Below are 26,690 nucleotides of genomic sequence, written 5' to 3'. Positions count from 1 at the left end.
GAGTGCCACCACACCCAGCTACTTTCTAAATTTTTTATAGAGACAGGTCTCCCTATGTTGTCCAGGCTGTTCTCGAACTCTTGGGCTCAAGCAATCTTCCCACCTCTGCCTCCCAAATTGCTGGAATTACAGGCATGAGCCAGCATGACCAGTTTGTGTACAAGTTTTTGTTTGAACACCTGTTTTCAGTCTTCTTGGGTATAAACCTATTACAGATTTTCCTTGACTTACAGTGGGATTATATCCCAATAAACTCACCATACATAGAAAATATTGTAAGTTAAAAATGCATTATAACCCATAAGCCCATTGTAAAGTCAAAAAAGTGTAAGTCAAACCATCCTAAGTTGGAAATTATCTGTAGTGGAATTAGTGAGTAATATGTTCTATGTTTAATTTTTTGAGGAAAGGCTAAATTGTTTTCCAATGGATGTGTATTAGTCCATTTTCACACTGCTGATAGAGACATACCCAAGACTGGGCAATCTGCAAAACAAAAGAGGTTTAATGGACTTACAGTTCCATGTGGCTAGGAAGGCCTCACAATCATGGTGGAAGGTGAAAGGCACTTCTTATATGGCAACGGCAAGAGAGCGAATGAGAGAAGCAAAAGTGGAAACCCCTTATCAAACCATCAGATCTTGTGAGACTTATTCACTACCACAAGAACAGTATGCGGGGGGCCAGGCGCGGTGGCTCACGCCTGTAATCCCAGCACTTTGGGAGGCCGAGACAGGTGGATCACGAGGTCAGGAGATCGAGACCATCCTGGCTAACACGGTGAAACCCCGTCTCTACTAAAAAATACAAAAAACTAGGCAGGCGTGGTGGCGGGCGCCTATAGTCCCAGCTACTCGGGAGGCTGAGGCAGGAGAATGACGTGAACCCGGGAGGCGGAGCTTGCAGTGAGCTGAGATCCGGCTGCTGCACTCCAGCCTCCTCGACAGAGCGAGACTCCGTCTCAAAAAAAAAAAAAAAGAAAAGAAAAGAACAGTATGCGGGGAACCACCCCTGTGATTCAATTATCTCCCACTGGGTCCCTCCCACAACACGTGGGAATTATGGGAGTATAATTCAAGATGAAATTTGGGTGGGGACACAGAGCTAAACCATACCAGGGGATATATCATTTTGCATTTTCATCAGCAATGTATAAGTGTTTCATTGCCCCACATACTCATTTGAACTTGGAACTGTTGATTTTTTGGTTTTTACTTTTAGGCATTTTGATGAGTATCCCATTGTGATTAATTTGCAATTCCCTAGTGACTACTGATGTTCAGCATCTTTTCATGTGCTTATTGGCCATTTGTCTACCTTTGGAGAAATATCTATTCAAGCCCTTTACATATTTTTTATTTTATTTTTGAGACAAGGTCTCATTCTGTCACCTGGGCTGGAGTGCAGTGGTGTGACCATAACTCATTACAGCCTCAACCTCACCAGCTCAAGCTATTCTCCTGTCTCAGCCTCCCGAGTAGCTGGGACTACAGGTGAGTGCCACCATGTCTAGCTAATTTTTGCTATTTTTTTGTAGCAACAGAGTTTTGCCATGTTGCCAGGGCTAGTCTCAAACTCCTGAGCTCAAGTGATCCACTAACCTCAGTCTCCCAAAGTGCTGGGACTACAGGCATGAGCCACCACTCCCAGCCCCTTTGCACATTTATAAATTGTGTTCTCTTTGGTTTTGTTTTGTTTTTAAATTCGGTTTATCTTTTTGTTGTTGGGTTGTTAAGTTTCTTTTTACAGTAAGTTAACTTTTGTCAACTGAGAAAAATAAAATTCCATGCCCCCTAACTGACTGAACAGGCCCTCTCTTGGCCAAGAAGACCCTAGAAAAAACTTGGAAGCTGAGTTACTACTCATGACAGGATGGGAAGTTGGACACACCTCTTTATAACCCCTCCCTCTAAAATCGCCATTAGATTTTCTTTCCTAAAGGTTAAACAGAAACCAGCCCTTTTGAAAGACTCACTCCACCAGCTTGATGCTGACCCTCCCATTTGCAGTTTCAACAGAACAACCGACCAGCATTCCTTCCTGGTAAGAGACCACCGACTATCCAGGGAGTGGTTCTGGCCAGTCTACACGGCACGTGCAGTGAGGGTTTTCATGTCCCTGCTTCACCTTTTGAAGTCAAGGGGTAGAAAACGCCACCCTTGGATAATGCTAAGGCCACCATTTTTTAAACATGGGATCCATAGAGAGTCATGAAGTTCAACTGCACATCCCCAGGTTGCTCCTTTCATAAATATTCATGACCCCTCCTACAGTATATTTAACATGTATATTTGGCCACTGTGATTAGCATAAATCCCTGTCTTATTCTTCCAACCCTGGAAGTGTCTGTTTTTGTATTTTTGGCTTCTGGCTGGAAGCTAGGCTTCCCAGTCTGTCAAAATGGCTACCATGCAGGTTCAACCCTTTTTTTTTTTTTTTTTTTTTTTGAGATGATGTCTTGCTCCCAGACTGGAGTGCAGTGGCACAATCTTGGCTCCCTGCAACCTCCGCCTCCCGGGTTCAAGCAATTCTGCTTCATCTTCCCAAGTAGCTGGGACTACAAGTGCAGAACACCACATCCAGCTAATTTTTGTATTTTTAGTAGAGACAGGGTTTCACCATGTTGGCCGAGCTGGCCTCAAACTCCTGACCTCAAGTGATGCACCCGCCTCAGCCTCCCAAAGTGCTGGGCTTACAGGCGTGAGCCACTGTGCCCGGCCAGGTTCAACACTTTATGAAAAATAAAGTTCGTCTGATTGGGCACAGTGACTCATGCCTGTAATACCAGCACTTCAGGAGGGCTAGACAGAAGAATCACTTGAGCCCAGGTGTTCGAGACCAGCTTAGGCAACATAGTGAGCCCCACTATTTCTTTCTTTTTTTTTTAACTAAAGGAAAATATTAAGTAAACAGTGCTAAAATAGTGATGGCAATACAGAAATCAGGAACTGGTGGCATGACATTTTGGGAAAGATATTTAAGCTAGAGAGACTCAGTTTCTCCAGCTTTAAAACAGAAATCGGCCACTGCCACTTCATAGGTGCTGGAACAAAAGAGACTTGTTCCAAATGAGATGACGTATGTAAAGCGCTTACCCAGTGCTCGGCAAGGGGAAGCAATCTCTAAACGTTAGCAAATACCATGATAGGGCACTAGGCCCCTGACACTCCGCTTTCGGCTTGCTGACGATCCTCAAAACCAAGAGCACAGAGCTTCCAGCGCATGCTCCTTTCCCGCCCCCCCCCCCCCCCCCCCCCGCTACCTTGTGCGGGCACCGGCCGCTAGTGCGGAGCCACCGTGACCCGCAGCCTGACTTCCGTTTCCGGGGGCGGCTTCCGGCGGCGTGGGCTGACCGCGAGAGGCCAATGGAGTGCGGGAGCTGAAAGAGTCTTCGCTGGCGGCCGGTAACTGACGGGAACGGCCGAGTGTGGCTCCTCTGGTGTTTCCGCTTGGGGAGAGAGGGGCGGCTTTCCTTTTGCAGCCGAGGCCGGCGCCGGGCCGGACTTCAGCCCGGTCTCGTGGCGGAGCCCATCTTGCTCCGTCTCCCAGGCCTTTACCTGCTTCCTAGGATTCCCAGGGCCCTGTGGGTGGGAATTGGGAGACGTGAGTTTTCTTCCATTCTGCGCCTCTCATTGGCTCTCTGACCTTGTGCGGAACGCGCCCTTTAGCTGACCTCAGCTGCCTTTTTTAGAAGATGGAGATTGTATTCACAGTGACTGTCACTTTCTTAACGGCGGGAACTGACGTAGTATTAAACGCTGTCTTGTATCGCTGGCACAGCACAAGGACAGTATAGGTGTTATGTACTCACTTATTTTGAGTCACAAACCCTTTGAAAACCTGGTGTAAGTTATGGACCCTCCACCTCTCTAATACTTCCCCGGCCCCCGCCCCAAGCACACACAAAAGCTTATGCATAGGAAGTTTGTTTTACTATTTCAGGTTGCTTCCAAGATTTCTCTCCTGATGCCCATCTGTGGATCCCAGAGTCTGGCAAGTAGTAGGCATTTGAATGTTTGTAATCATTAGATAGCAAGTGTTCCGTTATTTTTAATTTTTTCTTTTCTTTTTTGAGACAGGGCCTCACAGTGTCGCCCAGGCTGGAGTGCAGTCCTCCCACCTCAGCCTCCCAAGTAGCTGGGACTACAAGTGCCCACCACCACGCCCAGCTATTTTTTGTATTTTTGGTAACGATGAGGTTTTGCCATATTACGCAGATTGGTCTAGACCTCAACCCATCTACTCGCCTTAGCTCCCCAAAGTGCTGGGATTACGGGCACGAGCCAGTGTGCCCAGCCCAGTTAATCATTTTAAAATGCATGAAGTGCTGTCTACTTCACAGGAGGGAAGAAGATAGCCTATTAATAAGTTTTACTTATTGGCCTGGCCGTGTACTACTCTCACTTGTCTCCTAACAACTCTAGGAAAGAGGTATTAGTTAATTCTCGCTTGTCTCCTAACAACTCTAGGAAAGAGGTATTACTAATTACTTAATTAAATTTGGAGGCTTGGGAGAATTAATTTGCCATAAGTCATTCAACCTATGATGGTGGAGGCAAAAATTCAAACCTGTATCTATCTGAAACTCCAAAAGCCACATATTTTTATTATTTATTTTTTTTTTTTTTTGAGACAGAGTCTTGTTCTATCACCCAGGTCAGAGTGCAGTGGCATGATCTCGGCTCACTGCAATCTCCACCTCCCAGGTTCAAGCAGTTCTCGTCCCTCAGCCTCCCAAGTAGCTGGGATTACAGGCTCCCACCACCACACCTGGCTAATCTTTGTATTTTTAGTAGAGACAGGGTTTTACCATGTTGGCCAGGCTGGTCTGAAACTCCTGACCTCAGGCAATCCTCCCGCCTCGGCCTCCCAGAGTGCTAGGATTACAGGTGTGAGCCACCACACCCAGCCAGGCCCTATATTCTTAACTAACCATGTTCTTAACATCTAGATGCAGAAATGTATTTGAGTGTAATCTGCAGTTTCTATTGTAGTTATGAAATGGCTTTTGTCAACATGGGTTACCCTAAAGCAAACGTTGCATGCTATGGAAATACTTCTTGCCTCTTTTTCTCCCATGTATCTGTATTGCTTGTTTAATAATAACATCACGTTTTACAACCTGCGCTCTGTGCCCATGTTTATTCAACCCTTTTTACTTTGGTGACTATTTATCAGGTGTGTTGCCTTCTTCTTCCTGCCCTTCAGAGCCCATGTTTTTAATTATAACTGAAATATGAGATGACAATATTTGGGCTTTATTTCTTTCTCTTTTAAAGGACAGTACTGCTTTTAAAGAGACAGCGTTAGCGATCTTGGAAGCCCAGCCAACATGTGTGACATTGAAGAAGCCACTAACCAACTCCTAGATGTGAACCTTCATGAGAACCAGAGCTCTGTACAAGTGACGGAAAGTGACCTCAGAAGTGAATCTGAGCTTCTAGTCACTATTGGAGCCACTGTACCTACTGGCTTTGAGCAAACAGCTGCAGATGAAGTGAGAGAGAAACTTGGGTCATCATGCAAAATCAGCAGAGACCGTGGCAAGATATATTTTGTCATTTCAGTGGAAAGTCTGGCACAGGTTTGAATGGAGCAATATTTAAAATAGTTTTCTAAGTTGATCGTTTTATGGTTACTTTTCATTTTACAGACCCTTCTGGAATCCTTTCTGATTTTCATTGCTCTGCCCCAAATCAGGAGATTTTAAAGTTACTGCATTTTCTATTGAGTACTGATTTGTAATTTTGACTGTAGTTTCAGTATCCCTTAGGACCAGAAGTGTTTCAGATTTTTGGAGGGGGGCGGGGGGAGTTTTGGAATATTTGCATTATACTTGCCACTTTAGGTTTTTTTTTTTTTTTTTTTTGAGACAGAATCTTGCTCTGTCACCAGGCTGGAGTGCAGTGGCGCGATCTCGGCTCACTGCATCCTCCACCTCCCAGGTTCAAGCAATTCTCCCGAGTAGCTGGGACTACAGGCGCCTGCCAGCACATCCAGCTAATTTTTGTATATTTAGTAGAAACGGGGTTTCACCATCCTGACTAGGCTGGTCTCGAACTCCTGACCTCATGGTCCAACCGCCTCGGCCTCCCAAAGTGCTGGGAATACAGGCTTGAGCCACCGCGCCCAGCCTGCCAGTTGAGCATTTCTAATCTGAAAATCCGAAATGCTGCACTGAGCATTTCCTTTGAGCATTGTGTTGGGGCTCAAAAAGTTTCAGATTTTTAGATTTGGGATGCTCAACCTGTAGTAGGATTGCTACATTTTTAGAGGTGATCTAGTATTTCTTGAGGATTGAATTCACCAGAAAGAGTACTGTTCAACTTAAGAAATTCTCTAAGTATCTCAGTTTTTATTTACTTCAGCATCTAGCAGATGTTTAACCTTTGGTGATGAAACATAAAAGAGATTTGCCTTTTAACCTGCATCAAAAATTCTTGCTCAGAAGTAATTAGAACTCACTCAAGGTAAAAAGTGAAGGTCAGAAAACTGCAATCTCACTATAATAAAGCTAAGATATGTCTCATTACCACGTAAGCAGCAAGAGGGCAAGGATTGTTGTCTGTTTTTTTTCCACCAATATATCCCAAGCTCTTAGTGTCTGGCATATAGTAGGTACCCAGAAAATATCTGTGGGATGAATTGGTAAGCAGATGTTTTCCATCCAGTATTTTAGCCAATACCCTCAGCAGTGTTGTGAAGATAGACACTATTATTATCTTCATTAATCATTAGGCTTAGGACACATAAATAATTTCCTCAGGGTCACTCAGCTAGTAATCACAGAACTGGAGCTCAAATCCGCTACTTTTAACCATTGCAGCATACAGTGTACCATAGAAAGCCATCGAGGAAATATGATAGAGCCCACTTGAGTGACTTGACCTTTCTCTTCTCCCACGAAAGACATGTTTCCCACAAAACACTTCATGCTTCTCTCTTTCCATGTGCCCTTTTTCCCTTTCTCTAGGGGAAAGCTGATTGGTAACCAAAGAGATGAGAAACTAGGGAGATGGAACATTTTAAAAATATAAAATATAGTTAGTAGCTGCTTTAAAACCACCATTCCTGATTTTTTAAATACTTAATTGTTGATAGCTTGTGCTGTTCAAAAGCTTTCTCAGAAGTGTGTTTCTTTTTTTTCACCCAGGTTCATTGTCTTAGATCAGTTGACAACTTATTTGTGGTGGTTCAGGAATTTCAAGATTACCAATTCAAACAAATAAAGGTGAGCTATCGCAAACATGGTGGCTGATTTTTGTCTGTCTTCCCCAAAGAGATTATTTCCACTTTTCACAGTCTGTGAAAATCGAGCATTACTGTAGTCTTTGTAATAGAGAATACTGGGAGGCTTTTACAATAAATCTAGAGTTTTGCTGACAGTCTATCCCAAAAGATGTTTTTTAAAAATTAGTATTGAAAGGGCCGGGCGCGGTGGCTCACGCCTGTAATCCCAGCACTTTGGGAGGCCGAGGCGGGCGGATCACAAGGTCAGGAGATCGAGACCATGGTGAAACCCCGTCTCTACTAAAAATACAAAAAATGAGCTGGGCGCGGTGGCGGGCGCCTGTAGTCCTAGCTACTCGGGAGGCTGAGGCAGGAGAATGGCGTGAACCCAGGAGGCGGAGCTTGCAGTGAGCCAGGATCGCGCCACTGCACTCCAGCTTGGGCGACAGAGCGAGACTCCGTCTCAAAAAAAAAAAAAAAAAAAAAAAATTAGTATTGAAAATCATTAAAGTTTATAAGAAAGAAAACACACTGTTTTATTTATAAAAGATATAAACCTTAGATTTGCTTTGCTTTTACATATATTTAGTTCCAAAATAGAATTGCTTCCAGAACATGAACCAAAGAACAAGTGACAATTTGTGTCTTCTACAGATAACACTTCCTCGCCATCCTGCTTTTGCTCTGCTTTCTTCTGTTTCTTCATTTTTTGAAATAAAGCCAAAGTGATATCTAAATACTCCTTCAGTTGTTAGGACAACAGCTTTGTCTCCAATATGTATTTAGCATCTGAATCCTAAATATTCAGCTGCTGCCTAAGCTGAAGGTTGAAAATAGATTGCAGCAAGGCTTTAGGTTTTTTCCACACTGCTTTTTGGTTAGGTTTCTAGAGTTCACTGCTTAAAAACATTTTTTTATCGGTTTTACCTATCTGAGAAGTAATCTTTTTAAAAACAACTGTGATATGCCACCTAATTGTCTAACTTTTATTTATTGGCAAACATGTTGATTTCCAAAACGTTATTCAAAAACCAATCAAAGTTGTATGAAACCACAGCCTAGAAGAAAACAAGACCAGACCTAAAAGAAGTCAGACTGAAAATAGATAAAAATTTTATTAACAAAAATCTAACTTTTAGAAACGCTTACATCATTCTAATGAGTTCTGTTATTTTTAAGTATTCAGATGATAATCATGAATTTATTAGCCCCCACCCCCATCTTTTAAAAAATATTGAGAGTGGGGCCGGGCGTGGTGGCTCACACCTGTAATCCCAGCACTTTGGGAGGCCAAGGCGGGCGGATCACGAGGTCAGGAGATCGAGACCATCCTGGCTAACACGGTGAAACCCCGTCTCTACTAAAAATACAAAAACTGAGCCGGGCGCGGTGACGGGCGCCTGTAGTCCCAGCTACTCGGGAGGCTGAGGCAGGAGAATGGCGTGAACCTGGGGAGGCAGAGCTTGTAGTGAGCAGAGACTGAGCCACTGCACTCTAGCCCGGGTGACAGAGCGAGACTCTGTCTCAAAAAAAAAAAATGTATTGAAATGGGGTCTCACTGTGTTGCCCAGGCTGGTCTCAAACTTCTGGGCTCCAGTAATCCTTCCACTTAAGCCTCCCAAAGTGCTGGGATTACAGGTGTGAGCCATTGCACCTGACCCCCAGTCCCCACCTCCATCCCCGCATTTTTTTTTTTTTTTTGGGGGGGATGGAGTCTTGCTCTGTTGCCTAGGCTGGAGTGCAGTGGCATGATCTTGGCTCACTGCAACCTCTGCCACCCAGGTTCAAGTGATTCTCCTGCCTCAGCCTCCTGAGTATCTGGGACTACAGGTGTATGCTGCCACACCCAGCTAATTTTTTTTTTTTTTTTAGTTTTTTTTGGGAGACGGAGTCTCGCTCTGTCGCCCAGGCTGGAGTGCAGTGGTGTGATCTCGGCTCACTGCAGCCTCCACCTCCTGGGTTCACGCCATTCTCCTGCCTCAGCCTCCCAAGTAGCTGGGACTATGGGTGCCTGCCACCACACTGGGCTAATTTTTTGGGTTTTTTTAGTAGAGATGGGGTTTCAGCATCTTGGCCAGGCTGGTCTTGAATTCCTGACCTCATGATCCACCCATCTTGGCCTCTCAAAGTGCTAGGATTACAGGTGTGAGCCACTGCACCCGGCCTCCGTCTGCCTTTTTAAAAGTGTGAACAAATCTGATTTATATAGATTTTTAAAAACTAGTTAATACATGTATTTGGAGCAAACTTGTAAAGACTGAAAGGATATAGAGTGAAAAGTAAGTCTTTGTTCCTGTATCCCCGTGCTATGCAGCTCCCTCCCTGGAGGCAACAACTATCACCAATTTGTTGGGTGTTCTTCTGGAGATATTTTACAAATAAATGTATTTTATTTACACAAATGAAAGCATAGCGTACATACTTTTCTGTGCTATGCTTTTTTTTTCCATATACGAGTTGAGTATCCCTTATCTGAAATACTTGGGACCAGAAATGTTTTGGATTTTTGTTTGTTTGTTTTTTGAAATACTCTGGTCTGGGTGCGGTGGCTCACGCCTGTAATCCCAGCACTTTGGGAAGCCAAGGCAGGTGGATCACGAGGTCAGGAGTTTGAGACCAGCCTGGCCAAGTTGGTGAAACACCATCTCTACTAAAAATACAAAAAATTAGCAGTGGCGGGCTCCTGTAATTCCAGCTACTCAGGAGGCTGAGGTAGGAGAATCGCTTGAACCTGGGAGGCAGAGGTTGCAGTGAGCCGAGATCGCTCCACTGCACCCTAGCCTGAGTGACAGAGCAAGACTCCGTCTCGAGAAAAAAAAAAAGAAATACTCTGAGGATGGAACCTATTTATAAACACAAGATTCATTTGTTTCATATATATGTTATGCATATAGCTTCAGGGTAATTTTATATGATTTTTAAAATAATTTATACATGAAACAAAGTTTGTGTACACTGAACCATCAGAAAGCAAAGGTGTCATTATCTCCGCTACCTGTGTGGCATCATGTTGGCACTTCAAAAAAGTTTTAGGTTTTGGATTTTGGACTTTGAGATTAGGAATGCTCAACCTATATGTTGGAGATCCTGGCAGTATCATTGCTGGAGTTGGCTGTGTATACTCCATTGTTTGGCTGTATTGTAATTTAACCGGTCCCATTTTAGGGCATGAGGGTTTTTCACATTCTTTTACTGTTACAGTGGTGCAACAAATACACTATGTAAATTCTTGTACATACTCAAACTGAGTGTCATCTTCGTGTTTATCCCACTGATATTTATTGATAATGACAACTGTGTAGTCTTAGTTTTGTCATGCTTACACTTTTTGCTTTTTCTTAATTTGAAAAATCTCTACATTATGTCTTGTTTACTTTTTTCATGTGCCTGTGTTTTCTAATAGTTTGGAAGGTTTGTGTGTGTGTGTTCTAGCTGTTACCTTTATAACTACAATTTGATATTATCTACCTTATCTACCATATATACACAGTATTTTTTGAATCCCTGCTAAGAGCAATGATGAAATTGGCATATTTATACTTTTTTTCCTTTATTTTTCAGTTATTTTTCTTAGTGTTCACCCTTAAACCTTTAAATATACTTACATTTTATTTATCAGCTTTAACTTCTATCCTTGGACCTCTGGGTATAAGAGATGAGGGTATCAGTATGCCCATTTACATGCCAGTTTGTAACATTTACCTTCTTTATAGTCACAATCCCTACATTTTTTCATTTTAGTGATATAATTAAATAGATTATAGCACACTGTTTGTCCTTTTGTTAAAATTTGTATCTGTTGAATGGCATGAGTTCAGAAATGTTTGTCTTTCACCTTTATATTTGGCTGATAGTTTGGGCATAAAATTTGTAGTTAAGCTTTCTTTTTCCTTAAGAGTATTGTAGTCTGTGTTCATTCTTTTTTGTAAAAGGTTTATTTTTTGAGACAGGATCTTGCTCTGTTGTCTAAGCTGGAGTGCAGTGGCGTGATCATAGCTCATTGGAGCCTTCACCTCCCAGGCTCAAGCAGGCCTCCCATCTCAGCTTCCTTTGTAGCTGGGACTACAGGCACGTGCCACCATGCCCAGCTAATTTTTGTATTTTTTTTGTAGAGACAGAGTTTTGCCATGTTGCCCAGTCTGGTCTCAAACTCCTGAATTCAAGTAATCCACCTGCTTCAGCCTCCTAAAGTGCTGGAATTACAGGCGTGAGCTACCATATGCAGCCCACACTTTTCTTCTTATCATTATTTCCCACACAATACAGTATAACAACTATTTCCGTAGCATTTACATTGTATCAGGTATCATAGGTAATATAGAGATGATTTAAGGTACTCTTGAGAGGATGTGTGTAGGTCATATGCAGACACTATACCATTTGATATGAGGGACTTCTAAGCATCTTTGGGTTTTGGTGTCTTTGGGGGTCCTAGAACCAGTGTTCCCCATGGATACTAACTGTCTGTAAGCAAAGTAGAGATTTATTTGTTTGATTATAGTGGTGGAAAATGAACGAATTTCTGTCTCTGTCCTTTACAGGAAGAAGTTCTAAAGGATTTTGAAGACTTGGCTGGAAAACTCCCATGGTCAAACCCCTTAAAAGTGTGGAAAATTAATGCCAGTTTTAAAAAGAAAAAAGCAAAGCGCAAAAAGATAAATCAGAATTTAAGTAAAGAGAAGATTAATAATGGACAAGAAGTCAAAATCAATCAGAGAAATGTTAAAAAAGAGTTCACTAGCCATGCTTTAGATTCTCATATCTTAGATTATTATGAAAATCCAGCCATCAAAGAGGAGGTGTCAACATTAGTAGGTGATGATTTGGCATCTTCCAAAGATGAGACTGATGAAATCTCAAAAGAAGAAACTGAGCCTCAAGTGCTAAAGTTTAGAGTCACATGCAACAGGGCAGGAGAGAAACATTGTTTTACCTCAAATGAGGCTGCAAGAGATTTTGGGGGTGCTGTTCAAGATTATTTTAAGTGGAAGGCTGATATGACCAACTTTGATGTGGAGGTAGGTATAGGCTCTGACTGTGGTGATTGAAGAGTGCTGTCACAAACTTGTAGAATTTTCAGACTAACCCAGTGTTATGCACAATTAAATTGAAATAGTAGGGTGTGGTTAAGAAGAGCATAGTCTTTGGAGACAGATTTAGATCCAAATTTTGACTCCACAACTGTATAACTTTGGACTAGATAGTCTCTGAGTCTCTGTTTCAAATGGAGCCAATAATAGTATGTACCTTTAAAGTTATCCTGAAGGTTAAATAAGGTACATTTAAAATATTTGGTGCAATACCTTGCATACACTAAGTGCTCCGCAGATGGAAGCTATCAAGGTTGAGTTGTCTGTTTTCTTTTTCTTTTTCGAGACAGAGTCTTGCTCTGTCACCCAGGCTGGAGTGCAGTGGTATGATCTCAGCCTACTGCAGCCTCTACCTTCCTGGTTCAAGTGATTCTTGTGCTCAGCCTCCCAAGTAACTGGGGCTACAGGCACATGCCACCACACCTGGTTAATTTTTGTATTTTTTAGTAGACATGGGGTTTCACCATGTTGGCTAGGCTGGTCTCGAACTCCTGTAGTGATCTGCCTGTCTTGGTCTCCCAAAGTGCCAGGATTACAGGCATGAGCCACCACACCTGGCCTGATTTCTAATAGAGTACTCTTTTACTATATTATGTGGACTTTCATATTATAAAATTCAACCAGAATTAAAATAGTTATTTTGTTTTTGTGTGTCTTGGTTGCAGAGCTTTGCTACTGAAAAAATAAAATAAGGCTGGGCGCAGTGGCTCATGCCTGTAATCCCAGCACTTTGGGAGGCTGAGGCAGGTGGATCACTTGAGGTCAGGAATTCGAGACCAGCATGGCCAACATGGTGAAACCTGGTCTCTACTAAAAATACAAAAATTGGCCCGGTGTGATGGCACGCTCCTGTGATCCCAGCTACTGGGGAGGCTGAGGCAGGAGAATCACTTGAACCAGGGAGGTGGAGGTTGCAGTGAGCCGAGATCATAACACTGCACTCCAGCCTGGGTGACAAAGCAAGACTCCATCTCCCAAAAAAAAAAAAAAAGTGCGTTTTTTAAACAAACCCTGACCTTCTCAAATCAGGACATCTTTGCTAATACTCGTCGTAGAGTCAGCTCTCCTCTTTCTTAAATTCTGCTAGATTTCCAAAGCCAGGTACCTCATTTTAGTATGTTTACTTTCCTTGGTCTTAATCCTCTTTTACCTAGGTGATTGACATGTGAGCCATAGGAACTAGAGTCGTTAAGACTCTGACAGCTTAAAACGTCTATAGCAGCTGATGTATTTACCAAAGAGCCAATTTCTGTTGCTTTTGGTACACTTGAATCTGGGGCAAGTCACTGATTCTAACTTTTTTGTGCATGTCAAATCAGTAGTCTAATTCCCCATTCCTTTTTTTCCTCATATACTGCCATGAAAATGAATAGGTGGCTCACACCTGTAATTCCAGTACTTTGGGAGGCTGCGGCAGGCAGATCGCTTGAGCCTAAGAATTCGAGACCAGCCTGGGCAAAACAGGGAGACCCTGTCTCTACTAAAAATAAAAGAAATTTTTTAAAAAAGAAAATGAATAGGTTAACTAGAACAGTGATGTCTAAAAGTTAGCAAGGTGATTCAGAGGACAGTTTCTGGAGCCGTGCCGCATTGGGTTAAATCCCAGAGGAGGCTGGGTGTGGTGACACATACCTGTAATCCCAGCACTTTGGGAGGTCGAGATTGGAGGATTGCTTGAGGCCCGGAGTTCAAGACCAGCCTAGGCGACATAGGGAGACCTTGTCTCTACAAAAAAAAAAAAAAATAGCTGAGTATGATGACATACGCCTGTAGTCCCAGGTACTTGGGAGGCTGAAGTAAGAGGATCGCCTGAGCCTAGGAAGTCCAGGCCACAGTCATCTGTGATTGTGCCACTGCACTCCATCCTGGGCGACAGAGACAAACCCTGTCTCAAAAAAAAAAAAGGAATTTCAGAGGAGCTGTCTTTGTGCCTCAATATCCTCTTTTATAAGGGGAATAATACCTAGCTTAGGGGATGTGAATATGAGATGAGGCCATGTATGTAAATGTGTAGAATAGTGCTTTGCATTAGGAAGTGCTATGAGTGTCAGCTGTGCTTCTGCTGTGGTTAAGCACAGGAAATCTTTCGGTGAAAGACTGGGTAACATTTTAGTTTAGTTTAGTTCACTTTTGAGACAGGGTCTCGCTGTATCACCCAGACTGGAGTGCAGTGGTGCAGTCATGGCTCACTGAAGCCTTGACCTCCCAGGCTCAAGCTATCCTCCCACCTCAGCCTCCCGAGTAGCTGGAGCTACGGGCATGTGCCACCGCACTCAGTGTAATAAGACTTTTTATTTGAGACTTTACCAATTTTTAAAACTTTTTTGTTGAGATATACTTTGCATTAAGTACACAAATCTTAAGTGTACACTTCAGTAAGTTTTTACTTATATACACGATGTGTAACTAGCATCCAGATAAAGATACAAAGTATTTCCAGTACCTCAGGGGCTCCCCTTGCCCTTTGCCAGTCAGTACCCACTCAAGGCAATCACTAATCTGCTACCACCAAAAATTAGTTTTGCCAATTTTTGTACTTCATATAAATGAAGTCACATAGTATATACTTTTTGTCGTTCATTTTAACATCTATTATTTTCTTTTAATTCACTATATTTATTGGCTACAACCACCAGATGTCACCCCAATTTTTATAACACAAACATATTTTGAAGGCTTAGAGGTTTTTTAATATGTATTTTTTAAATGTCTTAAATTTTTAGACAGTTCTGGGCTGTGGTGTGCTATGCTGATCAGGTGTTCGCACTAAGTTTGGCATCAATATGGTGACCTCCATTTGGCATCAATATGGTGACCTCCCAGGAGTAGGGGACCGGCCCAGGTCAGAAAAGTCTTACTACAAAGTGCAGTTTGAACAATCCTAAAACTATTTTGTCTTGTTCCACTTTACTATAGGTTCTTTTGAACATCCATGATAACGAAGTCATTGTGGGCATTGCATTGACTGAAGAGAGTCTCCACCGAAGAAATATAACACATTTTGGACCTACAACTCTTAGATCAACTCTTGCCTATGGGATGCTCAGGTAAGAAAATGAGTTTGCCGTCCAGCTTAAAGTGGCACCTTGGTTTGAATGTTCCCTTCCAAAATACTGATTTGTGTGTATGTGTGTTTGAGGTACTATGTTGGAATGTAGTGGATAAAGAATAGAAAGGAAAGCTAATGATCTATTTCTTTCCCTTCTATCCAATATTGACTCCTTGTGATCTGAAAATGCTGCTTAATAGGTGGCTCAGTTTTCTTTATTTCTTTTCAGTTTTCTTTATTTCATTTTTTGAGACAAAGTCTCACTCTGTCGCCCAGGCTGGAGTGCAGTGGTGAGATCTCGACCCACTATAACCTCTGCCTCCCGGCTTCAAGTATTTCTCCTGTCTCAGCCAAGTAGCTGGGATTATGGGCGCCTGCCACCACGCCCAGATAATTTTTGTATTTTTTAATAGAGACAACATTTCACCATGTTGGCGAGGCTCGTCTCAAATACCTGACCTCGGGTGATCCACCCGCCTCTGCCTCCCAAAGTGCTGGGATTACAGGTGTTAGCCACCGCACCCAGTTTTCTTGATTTTAAAATGAGAGTGATAGTTTTCACCTACCTCTTGAATGCAGTTACCACATTTCTGTTTAGCAAGGATATGTGTGTTGGGAGATAGAGCAAATTTTGCTGTTTCATTTCTGTGCAGTGAAAAAGATGAAAGCAGTATTTGTATTTGTGTAAAGTGTAAATGAACAGAAAGAGCCTTTACTTATATTTTTAAGCTTTATACTCACAGCAACCCAGGAATCATCCTAGAATTTTTCACTTTTCAGAGTGCAAGACCTATCTTTCCTTCTCCTTTGCCCTTCTCTCTTTTATTGGGTGCTGCTTTTCACCACTTGAAAATGTTTATTTTCTCTAAGCTTCTGTTTTCCAGATGGCAAAATGAATTTGATATGAGACTTAAAGGATTATTAGTGAGGATTACATGCTGAAGCATATGCAAAATACCTATTATATACCGTGCCTGGTATGTCCTGGTAGTTTTAAGTCCAGTCATGCATCACTTAACAACAGGGATGCATTCTGAAAAATGTGTCATCGTGCAATTTCATCATTGTGTGAACCTCATGGAGTGTACTTATACAAATCTAGATGGTGTAGCCTACTACACACCTGGGCTATGTGGTATCTCCTTTTGCTTCTGGGCTACAAACCTGTACAGCATGTTATTGTACTGAATATTGTAGTCAGTTGTAATGTAGTGGTAAGTATTTGTGTATCTAAACATACAAAGGGTAGGGTAAAAATATGGTGTTATAATTACTGCATTCATATATTTGGTCCACCATTGATTGGAAGATTGTTATGCAGCACCTGACTGTATTCCTTTTGTTCCAATCTTTTATCTTCCTAACATATTAATTCAATGACAATAATAGAAAATTGGGCCCATTTGATAAAGGAAAATTTTCTAGTCTTCATTAATTTAACAAATATGCATTATCTACTGCCAGGCATATGGTAGAAACCAGGGATAGACAGAGGGTATTATTTTGCGTGCAAATATTAAAAACCTAAGTAAACAAGTTTAGGATAAAAAAGTGATCATTGTGCCAGGGAGGGTTTTTTGGAAAGATAAAGAGAAATCTTGGGGATTCTACAGAAAAACTGAATGTTGGTTCTCAAGAAGGGTAGGAACCACATCTTGGAAAACCGCCAGAAATGTGGGCAGCCATTTTTATCTCCCCTTAGAGCCTGTGGACTCTTGTTGCTTCTCATCTACATGCTTTCTCATCTAAATTTATGTATTTCCAATTCCAAACGACCAACCCACCTTGCGTAGGGCTTTTAGCTCTTTGTTCCAAATTCCTGGAAGAGAGAATCTGATTGACATTGTTTTGGTCAGTTATTCACCCCTGATCATCAGGAATGGCTTGGAGTACAGGGTGCTTACCCCCTTAAGAGGGTTGCCAAGGATTCTGTTGCCATGTGTTGAGGAGTAGGAACAAGGACATAGAGCAGGACCAATGTTACAATAAGAACCCACTATTAACCCCAAGAATCTGTCTTATGAGGGAGATAAACAGTTATCATATATGTGGTAAGTCCCACACCAGCACATGAAAAGATGAGAACAAGAGAAGAGAAGAAACCTACTGACCTGTTTCAGGGTGGGATGCTTCATAAAGAGGATAACACTTAAGCCATTAACAGTAATGCCTCTAATCTTGAATCTGTTACCTACTGGTTTTGTGTCCCTGGGCAGGTAACTTCATGTTTCCTTGCATCAGCTTACCTTTAAAACGAGAATAATGATAATTATCTAACAGGGTCATTACTGAGGATTCCGTGAGATAATGCATGGAAAGAGCTTAAGTCCTTGCCCAGCAAATACTAAGTGCTCAAAGTAAAGCATTTTTTTCCTTTTTTTATTACCTAGTCCCACAGAGCAATTTTTTTACGTCAAGATTATTATCTTTAAATTCAAAAGGAAAGGAATACTGAATGTCTCATTGCCAGTATCCTTATATTGATGCATGTTTGACTTGAGACATTTTTGAGTCTTTTTAATGTAATACAGGTTTCTATTGAAAACAACACTGTTGTCTAAAAGTATGCATGTGTGTGGTGTGTCTGTGTGTGTACATGTGTGTACTTTAAGATGTCTGCAAACCAAATTTCATCTGAGAGTGAAATGGGATTTAGTTATATGTAATGACTTTTTTTCCCGAGTAATAGAATATACAGTCAACATATCATTAAAAATTTATTATTTATTTATTTATTATCTTTTTTTTTTTGAGACGAAGTCTTGCTCTGTCACCCAGGCTGGATCTTACATGATCTTGGCTCACTGCAATCCCTACCTTCTGGGTTCAAGCAAGTCTCAGCCTCCCTACTAGCTGGGATTACAGGCACCCGCCACCACGCCCAGCTAATTTTTTGTATTTTTAGTGGAGACAGGTTTCGCCATGTTGGCCAGGCTTGTCTTGAATTCCTGACCTCAAGTGATCCGCCTATCTCAGCCTCCCAAAGTGCTGGGATTACAGGCGTGAGTCACCGTGCCCAGCCATAAGTTGATTTTTAAAATGTGTAGATTGGTGTTCCTTCAGGCTAGTGTGATAGGTCCTCAAACTTACAGCTTCAGGAATTATCAGTACAGAAGCCTCAGCTTTTGGGTGAGTCTTCACATAGGCTGTTTTCTTTTCTCTAGGCTCTGTGATCCTCTACCTTATGATATAATAGTTGATCCGATGTGTGGAACTGGGGCAATACCAATAGAGGTAATCATATTTCTTTAGCTTTTAGATAAGAGTGATACATCCAGAATATTCAAGACCCAGTGGGCAAATTAGACATAATGAAATCTCCATGGTTGGATCAGTGGACCCAAGAGTTTTAAAACAATTAACAATAGAAAAGTTGGAACTTTTTTGTAAAGAATGTAACTACTTATTTCAAAGAGCCATTTGCCACTAGACTAGATACATTGTTAGTGACATCTATTCACTGGATTACAGAGGAAGCTGAGAATTACAAACTGCTGATGAGTCCTCTTTGTGTAACAGACAAACTGGTAGACTTGAATGGGAAAAGATAATTGAAGGCATAAGCATAAACTTGAGGAAGGCAATTTTCTTCTTTGTAATCCACTTAAGTTCCTAGAGGGAATAAGTATAGTTGTAAAAAGGGGAAACTTATGAATATTACTTGGATTTTTTAGGAAGTCTGACAAGCTTAATACCAAATGCCCTTAACTAGTTTTCAAAATTACCGTGATATTGAGAGGACTTATAACAACTGTATAAAGCAAAGCAAGAAATGGAAAGGCATTTTCTAAATGGAGAATATTTCACAGTAGAGTCCCCTGAATAATCAGTATCATCTATATGTTTTTAAACAATTTAGAAGAGGGAGCTCCCGGTAAAGTCACTGAAGTTTGTATGAAACATAGTAGTTCTTCCATATAGTATACTGAAAGCCAATTTGAATAAACTGCAGGGAGACACCGCAGATTATACGACTGGGTAGAAACTGGACAGATGAGCAAGTCCAAAGCAAGACCACCAGGGGAGAAATAATCCAAACTGTAATTAGAAAATGTTATCTGTGTTCTGGGAGTTAAAATCCAAGAGTGAAATCGTAGAAGTCTACATGATGACTGTGTTCTGTGAGAGCTAGAGAAATTACTGTGGCTTAAAGAGACTGCACAGTAAAAACCCAATCCTTCTTGTGACCAAGAAGGATTCTGGGAACAAAGCAGAGTGTTGTTTTCTAGTGTGAAATCATGATATGTGTATGAAATAGCAGGTAAAGTCACTGCATGTCAAGAAATACACAACAGAGCTCCGGGTGAAAATAAAGGCCAAAAAAATTAAAACATGAAGTTTGAGCCACTTCCATGTAAGAGTAGACATGCAGATGTCAGTGTAGAAAAACCTAAGCTGATATGTGATCAAAATGAATAAAATTATGAAGAAATTGACAAGGTATATATAAAGATTTATTCACCAAAGTATAAAATACTTGATCTGGAATACTTTTTTTTTTTTAATTTAGAAGTGTTACACTGTAAAACCCAATTCTTTCCAATGCTGAAAATCCAAATAGGTTTAGGAGGAAAAAAAAAATTTTTGGGAATCAGAATCACTGAGAGGCTTCCTCAAACTCTGGGTCCCCTCTACATCCCCACCCACCCAAACTTCTGGGATACTTCAACTTCCCTTTTGTTTGAAGTCATCGTAGGATTGTAGACAGGAGTATGTCATCACCCTCAAGTGTCTGGGCAAAAGAAAAACTTATGAAGCACTGTACTCATGGATGAGAAGTATGTTACTGTTCACAAAGGAACACAAAGGTGTTTGCTACTCACCCCTAAGCAGAGGCAGACTTTTCCCAGCTTTCATGTCAGAAACCTTCTGTTAATCTGCATAGAACATTGTTCAGGCCTAAGGTCACATGTCACCTCATTCCACAAATGATATGTGACAACTTGGTATTTATGTTCTGCTGACAGGTTTTTCATTTAAAATTACAAAATCCTTCCAGTGATATGGTGGTTACCATTCAAAAGCCTATCATACAAAGGAAATTGCATTTTATTATTATTTTTTTTTGACCTGGGGTCTTGCTCTGTCAACCAGGCTGGAGTGCAGTGGTGTGATCTCAGCTCCCTGCAACCTCTGCCTCCCTGGCTTAAGCCATCCTCCCACCTCAGCCTCTCCAGCAGCTGAGACTCAGGTGCACACCACCACACCCAGCTGATTTTTGTGTTTTTGTAGAGATGGGGTTTCGCCATGTTCCCAGGCTGGTCTCAAACTCCTGGGCTCAAGAAATCCTCCTGCTTCAGCTTCCCAAAGTACTGGGATTTCAGGTGTGAACCACCATGCCCAGCTGGAAATAGCATTTTATTTTGCAGTTCTCAAATATATCAGATTATGTAAACTCCCACAACCACAAAAGAGTATAGGTTTGATCAGTTTAATTTGCTTAATATTTTCAAACCGCATTTACTTAGAATTTATTTAGTGTGCCAGACGCTGCTGGATGAGGAACTGAAGAAAATACTAGACCTGACCTCAGAGAGCTCCCAGGTTAGTTGGGAAGCACAAAGGGGAAGAAATAATTAACAGTGGAACAAGTGCAGTGGCAGAGGTACCTACATACAAAGTGCTTTTGGGAGCGGCACATAAGACTGCTTGGAGAGTTAAGGTTGGTGTCGAAAGGGCATGAGTTTTAAGCTGGGTCTTACGAGATGGGTAGTGGTTCAGCAAGCAGAGAAAGAATAAGAGGGCATTTTCAGCCAGGGAAATAGCACAGTTGACAACATGCAATGTTTTGCCATTCTAGAGAAGCACTGGATTCTCTTTTTTCTTGACAATTTAAATAATCACATTTTGCAGTTTGCTACTTTTGTTTTAACATATATTCTTACCTTTTAGGGGGCTACTGAATGGACTGACTGTTTCCATATTGCTGGTGATAATAATCCACTGGCTGTGAATAGAGCAGCAAATAACATTGCATCTTTATTGACCAAGAGCCAAATTAAAGAAGGGTAAAAATTTAAAAGATTTCTTAGCATCTTTTAGAGTTAGAGAATCATTTTTTATATTGACTTTATGAATTAAAACTCCCAGTGCATTGTGACATCATTGTTACGAAAATGAATACACTGAGACTCCATTTACATTTTTAAAGTTTATTGAAAATAATTATATTTTAAAAACATTATTTTAGCTATAATTTCCCCACCATATGCAATTTTTCATTTCTGTCTTATTCATATGTCTTTTCCCCCACATACTGGAAGAATATAGATTCATTTTAATTTCACAAAATTTTAAACACTATTTTTACATAGGCTTCTTTTTTGCTTTGGGGACAGGGTCTCATTTTGTCACTCAGGCTGGAGTGCAGTGGCATGATCATGGCTCACTGTAGCCTCAACCTACTGGACTCAAGCAGTCCTCCTGCCTCGGCCTCCCTAGTAGCTAGGAATACAGGCATGTGCCACCATACCCAGCTAATTTTTAAAATTCTTCATAGAGATGGGAGTCTTGCTGTTTTGTCCAGGCTGGTGTAGAACTCCTGGCCTCAAGAGATCCTCCCGCTTCAGCCTTCCAAAATGCTGGGGTTAGAGACACGAGTCACCACACCTGGACCATAGTCTTTTAAAGTCACTACATAAATTCCATCGTACAGAAATACTGCAGTTTATATAGCCTCTCCTCTGTTTTATTACTAAGTCATTGGTTATATATTTCATTGTCTCTCTGATCTAATTTTTTAGGACAGTGCTTTTCAAACATTAATGTACATGTGAATCACCTGGGAGTACTGTTAACAGATTTTGATTCAGTAGTTTGGGATGGGATCTAAGAGTCTGCATTTTCCAGGAAACTCTGGGACAATGCTGATGCTGCTGGTCTATGGATCAACATTCAATCCTTTTACATATATTAAGACTAGTTGGAAGGTTTCAATTTTCTTAAATACTGATTTATTTTATTGTGATGAATTAATTTTGAATGGTTCTTTCATGTTTATTGAGTTTATTTTTTTTATGAGCCTAGTATATGGCCAGTCTTTTTTTTTTTTTAATTAAAACTGATAAACATTTAAACAAACTTTCTTTTCTAGCTTCTGAATATTTTATCTTGTTTGTGTCTACACCTTTTGTCTATTCAACCTGTACTTTTTTTTTTTTTTTTTTGAGACCGAGCGCTCCGCCTCCTGGCTTCACGCCATTCTCCTGCCTCAGCACTCCAGAGTAGCTGGGACTACAGGCGCCCACCACCATGCCCAGCTAATTTTTTTTTAGTATTTTTAGTAGAGACGGGTTTTCACCCTGTTTCATCCTGTTAGCCATGATGGTCTCGATCTCCTGACCTCATGATCTGCCCGCCCTGGCCTCCCAAAGTGCTAGGATTACAGGCGTGAGCCACCGTGCCTGGCCTCAACCTGTACAGTACTTTCTATTCATTTTACTTTGGTTTTTAATATTTTTTGCCTTACGCTTTGTTTTGTGCAGTTATTCGTATGTGGTTGTAATACATATTTTATATGTACTTTAAAAAATTATGTAGTGATTGCCTTTATTGCATTTTTTTCTTAAATTCTTCATTAAATGTCAATTAAATCCTTAATTTCTGCTGATAGCCTTTGACTTACCTTCAGTTCTTAGCCTGTGCATTATTTTGTTTCTTAAACCAGTTACTTTGCCTTAATGGGGAGGATTTAAATCCTTTGTATTTATTATTATTCATTCTGTCTTCTGTCATCTATATTTTTTATCTTAACTTTTTTCTTAGTTTTGTTTTATATAGCATGGTACATATATTTCCTTTTGGTTTTTCATCTTAAAACAATTACCTATATATTTACCAATTTTACATATCTGTTTTTCTTTTAGGTCTCCTGTTATTACTAGTTTTACAAACTTTATTCTTCAGATACGTCACCCCATAATCTTTTCTTTAGTGTGCTTGATTTTTCCAGTGTACGTTTTATCAGCAACTTAATTTTTATATCATCGGTTATGTAATTTACTGCTTCGGCATTGTTTTTAAAGTTGTCTTTTGCAGTTCTCTGCATTACAATCATGTTTTCAGTTTGTTTTCTTTTTTTCTGAGACGGGGTCTTGCTCTGTCACCCAGGCTGGAGTACAGTGGCACAATCCTAGCTCACTTCATCTTTCAACTCCTGGGCTCAAGTGATCCTCCCACCTCATCCTCCTGAGTAGCTGGGACTATAGGCGTGTGCCATCATGCCTTGCTAACTTTAAAAAAAAAATTTTTTTAGAGACAAGGTCTCACAGTGTTGCGCAGCTGGTCTCAAATTCCTGCACTCCAGTGATCTTCCCACCTCAGCCCCTGAAAGTGCTGATTATAGGCACGAGCACCATGCCTAGCCTGACCTTCTATTTTTTACCTTTGTGCCACTTCTTAAATTTTGAATAGGTCGATATTATCACTGATATTCTTAGCATTTTATATTTTGCTGTAGCAGTCTCTTTTCAGAAACAAAAATTGTTGTAACGATTTTATGCTTCACAATATGTTGAAGCACCTTTCCTTTGTCCCCACAGCAAACCATCCTGGGGCTTGCCCATAGATGCTGTTCAGTGGGATATCTGTAATCTGCCATTGAGAACTGGTTCTGTGGATATTATTGTAACAGATTTGCCATTTGGAAAAAGGTGAGAATTGGTTGGTTTTTTTTTTTAATGAATTTTACTTTCACTTGTTATACTACTATCTGCAAGACTTCTAAATATGTCATTATTTTCCTTGTGTTTATTCTGTCAGGAAAAAAATCTTGAATTTTAGCAGACTTAGCAGAGCTGTTTTTCACTGAACAACATGATGGATTCACCCATTATGTTTCTTCTGTGAACTCTCAGGAATGTATTAACTACATTTTGAATCCTGACCATCATAGGAGGTTCATTTTTAAATTACCTATAATTCACTTTTTAGCCCATTCTTGAATTATATATTTTACACAAAAAGGTGGTGGAAGACTTGGTTCTGATTCTGTTTCTCAGCATAAATGATTTTTCTTTTTTTTTTTTTCTTTTTTTGAGACAGAGCCCCGTTCTGTTGCCCAGGCTGGAGTGCAGTGGCATGATCTCGGCTCACAGCAACCTCTGCCTCCCGGGTTCAAGCGATTCTCCTGCCTCACCCTCCTGAGTAGCTTGGATTACGGGCACGTGCCATCATGCCCAGCTAATTTTTGTATTTTTAGTTAAGATGGGGTTTCACCATGTTGGCCAGGCTTGTCTCAAACTCCTGACCTCAGGTGATCCGCCTGCCTCAGCCTCCCGAACTGCTGGGATTACAGGCATGAGCCACCAAAACACCCAGCCTAAATGATTTCTAATCACTTGTTTGGTTCATATAGTTTGACTGCTTATTAAACTCACTAAGAGGGCAAGTTATATAACATAGTTGTCCAAAAAAATTCTTTTTGATTCAGAATTCTAAGCAGTTTACTAACTCAGCTTATTTCATTGACATGTAATGGCAAAGGTCTGGTTTCTAAAACTACAGCTGTTTTTCATGCCTCAGGATGCATGAAACTGTTTTGTTTCATATACTCCTTCTATTTTGTATCTTTTGCAACAGTATTTGACTCACTAGTCCTTCTATTATAGGATGGGATCCAAGAAGAGAAACTGGAACCTTTATCCAGCTTGCCTACGGGAGATGAGCCGTGTCTGCACACCTACCACGGGCCGAGCTGTACTACTTACTCAAGACACAAAATGCTTTACCAAGGTGCTATACACATTAGCTCAAAACCGCAGCCTCTGGCAACTTTGGGATCTTTTTGAGTAGATTTGGGGATGTTTGTTTGGATAAGATTTGTTTTCTCTTTCCCTGAGGTTTCTTATCAGGCAGCTAAGAATCCTGGTTGGTGTAAAAGTAGATTGTCAACCTAATTGCTGTGGTTTTTGTGTGTACACAGGCATTATCTGGAATGCGACATGTATGGCAAAAGGTGGATACAGTCTGGGTGAACGTTGGTGGTCTTCGTGCTGCAGTTTATGTACTGATACGTACACCTCAAGCTTTTGTTCATCCTTCAGAACAAGATGGAGAAAAAGGAACTCTTTGGTAATACAAAGAATGAAGATGACTAATAGTACTTGTACTTCCCACCACTGGAAATGTTAGCATAAAGAACTTGCAGAGAAAAATAGTATTAACAAAAGTGCAGTCTGCACTCTTTAAACCTGTTTAAGGCTCTTCATCCTGGTTAGCAAAAGGTGTGAATGTAATGTGATGGAATTTAAAAGTTTTATGAGACCAGGCACAGTGGCTCACGACTGTAATTCCAGCAGTTTGGGAGGCTGAAGTGTGCAGATCACCTGAGGTCCAGAGGCCAGCCTGGCCAACATGGTGAAACCACGCCTCTTCTAGAAATACAAAAATTTGTCGGGTGTGGTGGTGGGCGCCTGTAATCCCAGCTACTCAGGAGGTTGAGGCTAGAGAATCACTTGAACCCGGGAGGTGGAGGTTGCGGTGAGCCGAGATCACACCATTGCACTCCAGCCTGTGCAACAAGAGTGAAACTCCGTCTCAAAAAAAAAAAAAAAAAAAAATTTTATAAGAAAGAGCTTTTCCTTGAAGCTCTTGTGAAGTGGTAGCTTAATTAGTATTTTGTTGAAAATACTTTCAAGATGCCTAGTGAAAAGCCTACTAAAGTGCTCTGAGATTGGAGTTTAGAACATTTTATTTTCAGGCTTTATAGCCTATTTTCCATTGTGTCAAGTGCAAAGCTACTCTGGCCCAAAGGAAAGGCAGAGAACATAATTACATCTTAGGCCACATTTCATTATCTTTGCAGCTTTGCTAATCCAGTTGCTCAAGTTCTTTACCTCAATCTGAAGGAATGAAGCATTACATTTTGTGAATGGTGTTCAGCCTGTAAGACAAAATCTCACAAGACCTACAGGAAAGTTTACCATCTGCCTTAAATATTAAAATATCCATCTGTTACTCAGATTAACACATAGAACGAAAATAGAGGTCTAGGAATTATCAAAAGGTACTGCAAAAATACTGTTAGTATAGAACATTTCTATTTGTAAATAGCACATACATTGATAGATGGGGTATGGGACCAACAAACCAAATTAAAAGAAATTTTCTTTCAGTACACTAAGGTGTGTTTTCAAAACCAAACACAAGCCTGTCAGAGTATTTGTTGGCTAGTTTCTTAAAAGGCCAAGAGAAAAAAGCTGATTGTTATCTTTGGAAAACTTTTGGGAGTTACGTGAGTTTGTTACTTTCTCCTGGATCACTATTCACATTTAATTGCTTTTCCAGTTCCAACAAGTCCTTCTTGAGAGTTTTGTGGAAAA

The 26,690-nt window shown here is 40.8% G+C and overlaps 1 protein-coding gene across 4 annotated transcripts; it reads left to right on the top strand.

Annotated features, from left to right (window-relative positions):
* The first annotated feature begins 3,291 nt into the window (after nucleotides 1–3,291).
* On the top strand, nucleotides 3,292–26,485 carry THUMPD3 (THUMP domain containing 3). Of its 4 annotated transcripts, none has more exons than XM_003894141.5 (11): nucleotides 3,302–3,404; nucleotides 3,943–3,993; nucleotides 5,280–5,584; nucleotides 7,154–7,231; nucleotides 11,772–12,248; nucleotides 15,237–15,367; nucleotides 18,534–18,603; nucleotides 21,262–21,377; nucleotides 23,910–24,020; nucleotides 24,978–25,101; nucleotides 25,292–26,485. In XM_003894141.5, exons 3-11 carry the CDS (start codon nucleotides 5,333–5,335, stop codon nucleotides 25,442–25,444), a joined length of 1,512 nt encoding a protein of 503 aa, XP_003894190.1. In that variant the 5' UTR covers nucleotides 3,302–3,404; nucleotides 3,943–3,993; nucleotides 5,280–5,332; the 3' UTR covers nucleotides 25,445–26,485. The 4 variants fall into 4 exon arrangements, with proteins under 4 accessions (XP_003894188.1, XP_021788876.1, XP_003894190.1 ...); XM_017955269.3 differs by lacking the exon at nucleotides 3,302–3,404 and adding an exon at nucleotides 3,744–3,845; XM_003894139.4 differs by lacking the exon at nucleotides 3,943–3,993 and having other exon boundaries at nucleotides 3,292–3,404.
* Nucleotides 26,486–26,690: the final 205 nt, after the last annotated feature.

The sequence above is a fragment of the Papio anubis genome, chromosome 2, assembly GCF_008728515.1.
Source record: "Papio anubis isolate 15944 chromosome 2, Panubis1.0, whole genome shotgun sequence".
Classification (NCBI taxonomy): domain Eukaryota; kingdom Metazoa; phylum Chordata; class Mammalia; order Primates; family Cercopithecidae; genus Papio; species Papio anubis.
This window is presented reverse-complemented; position numbering and strand designations above follow the sequence as displayed.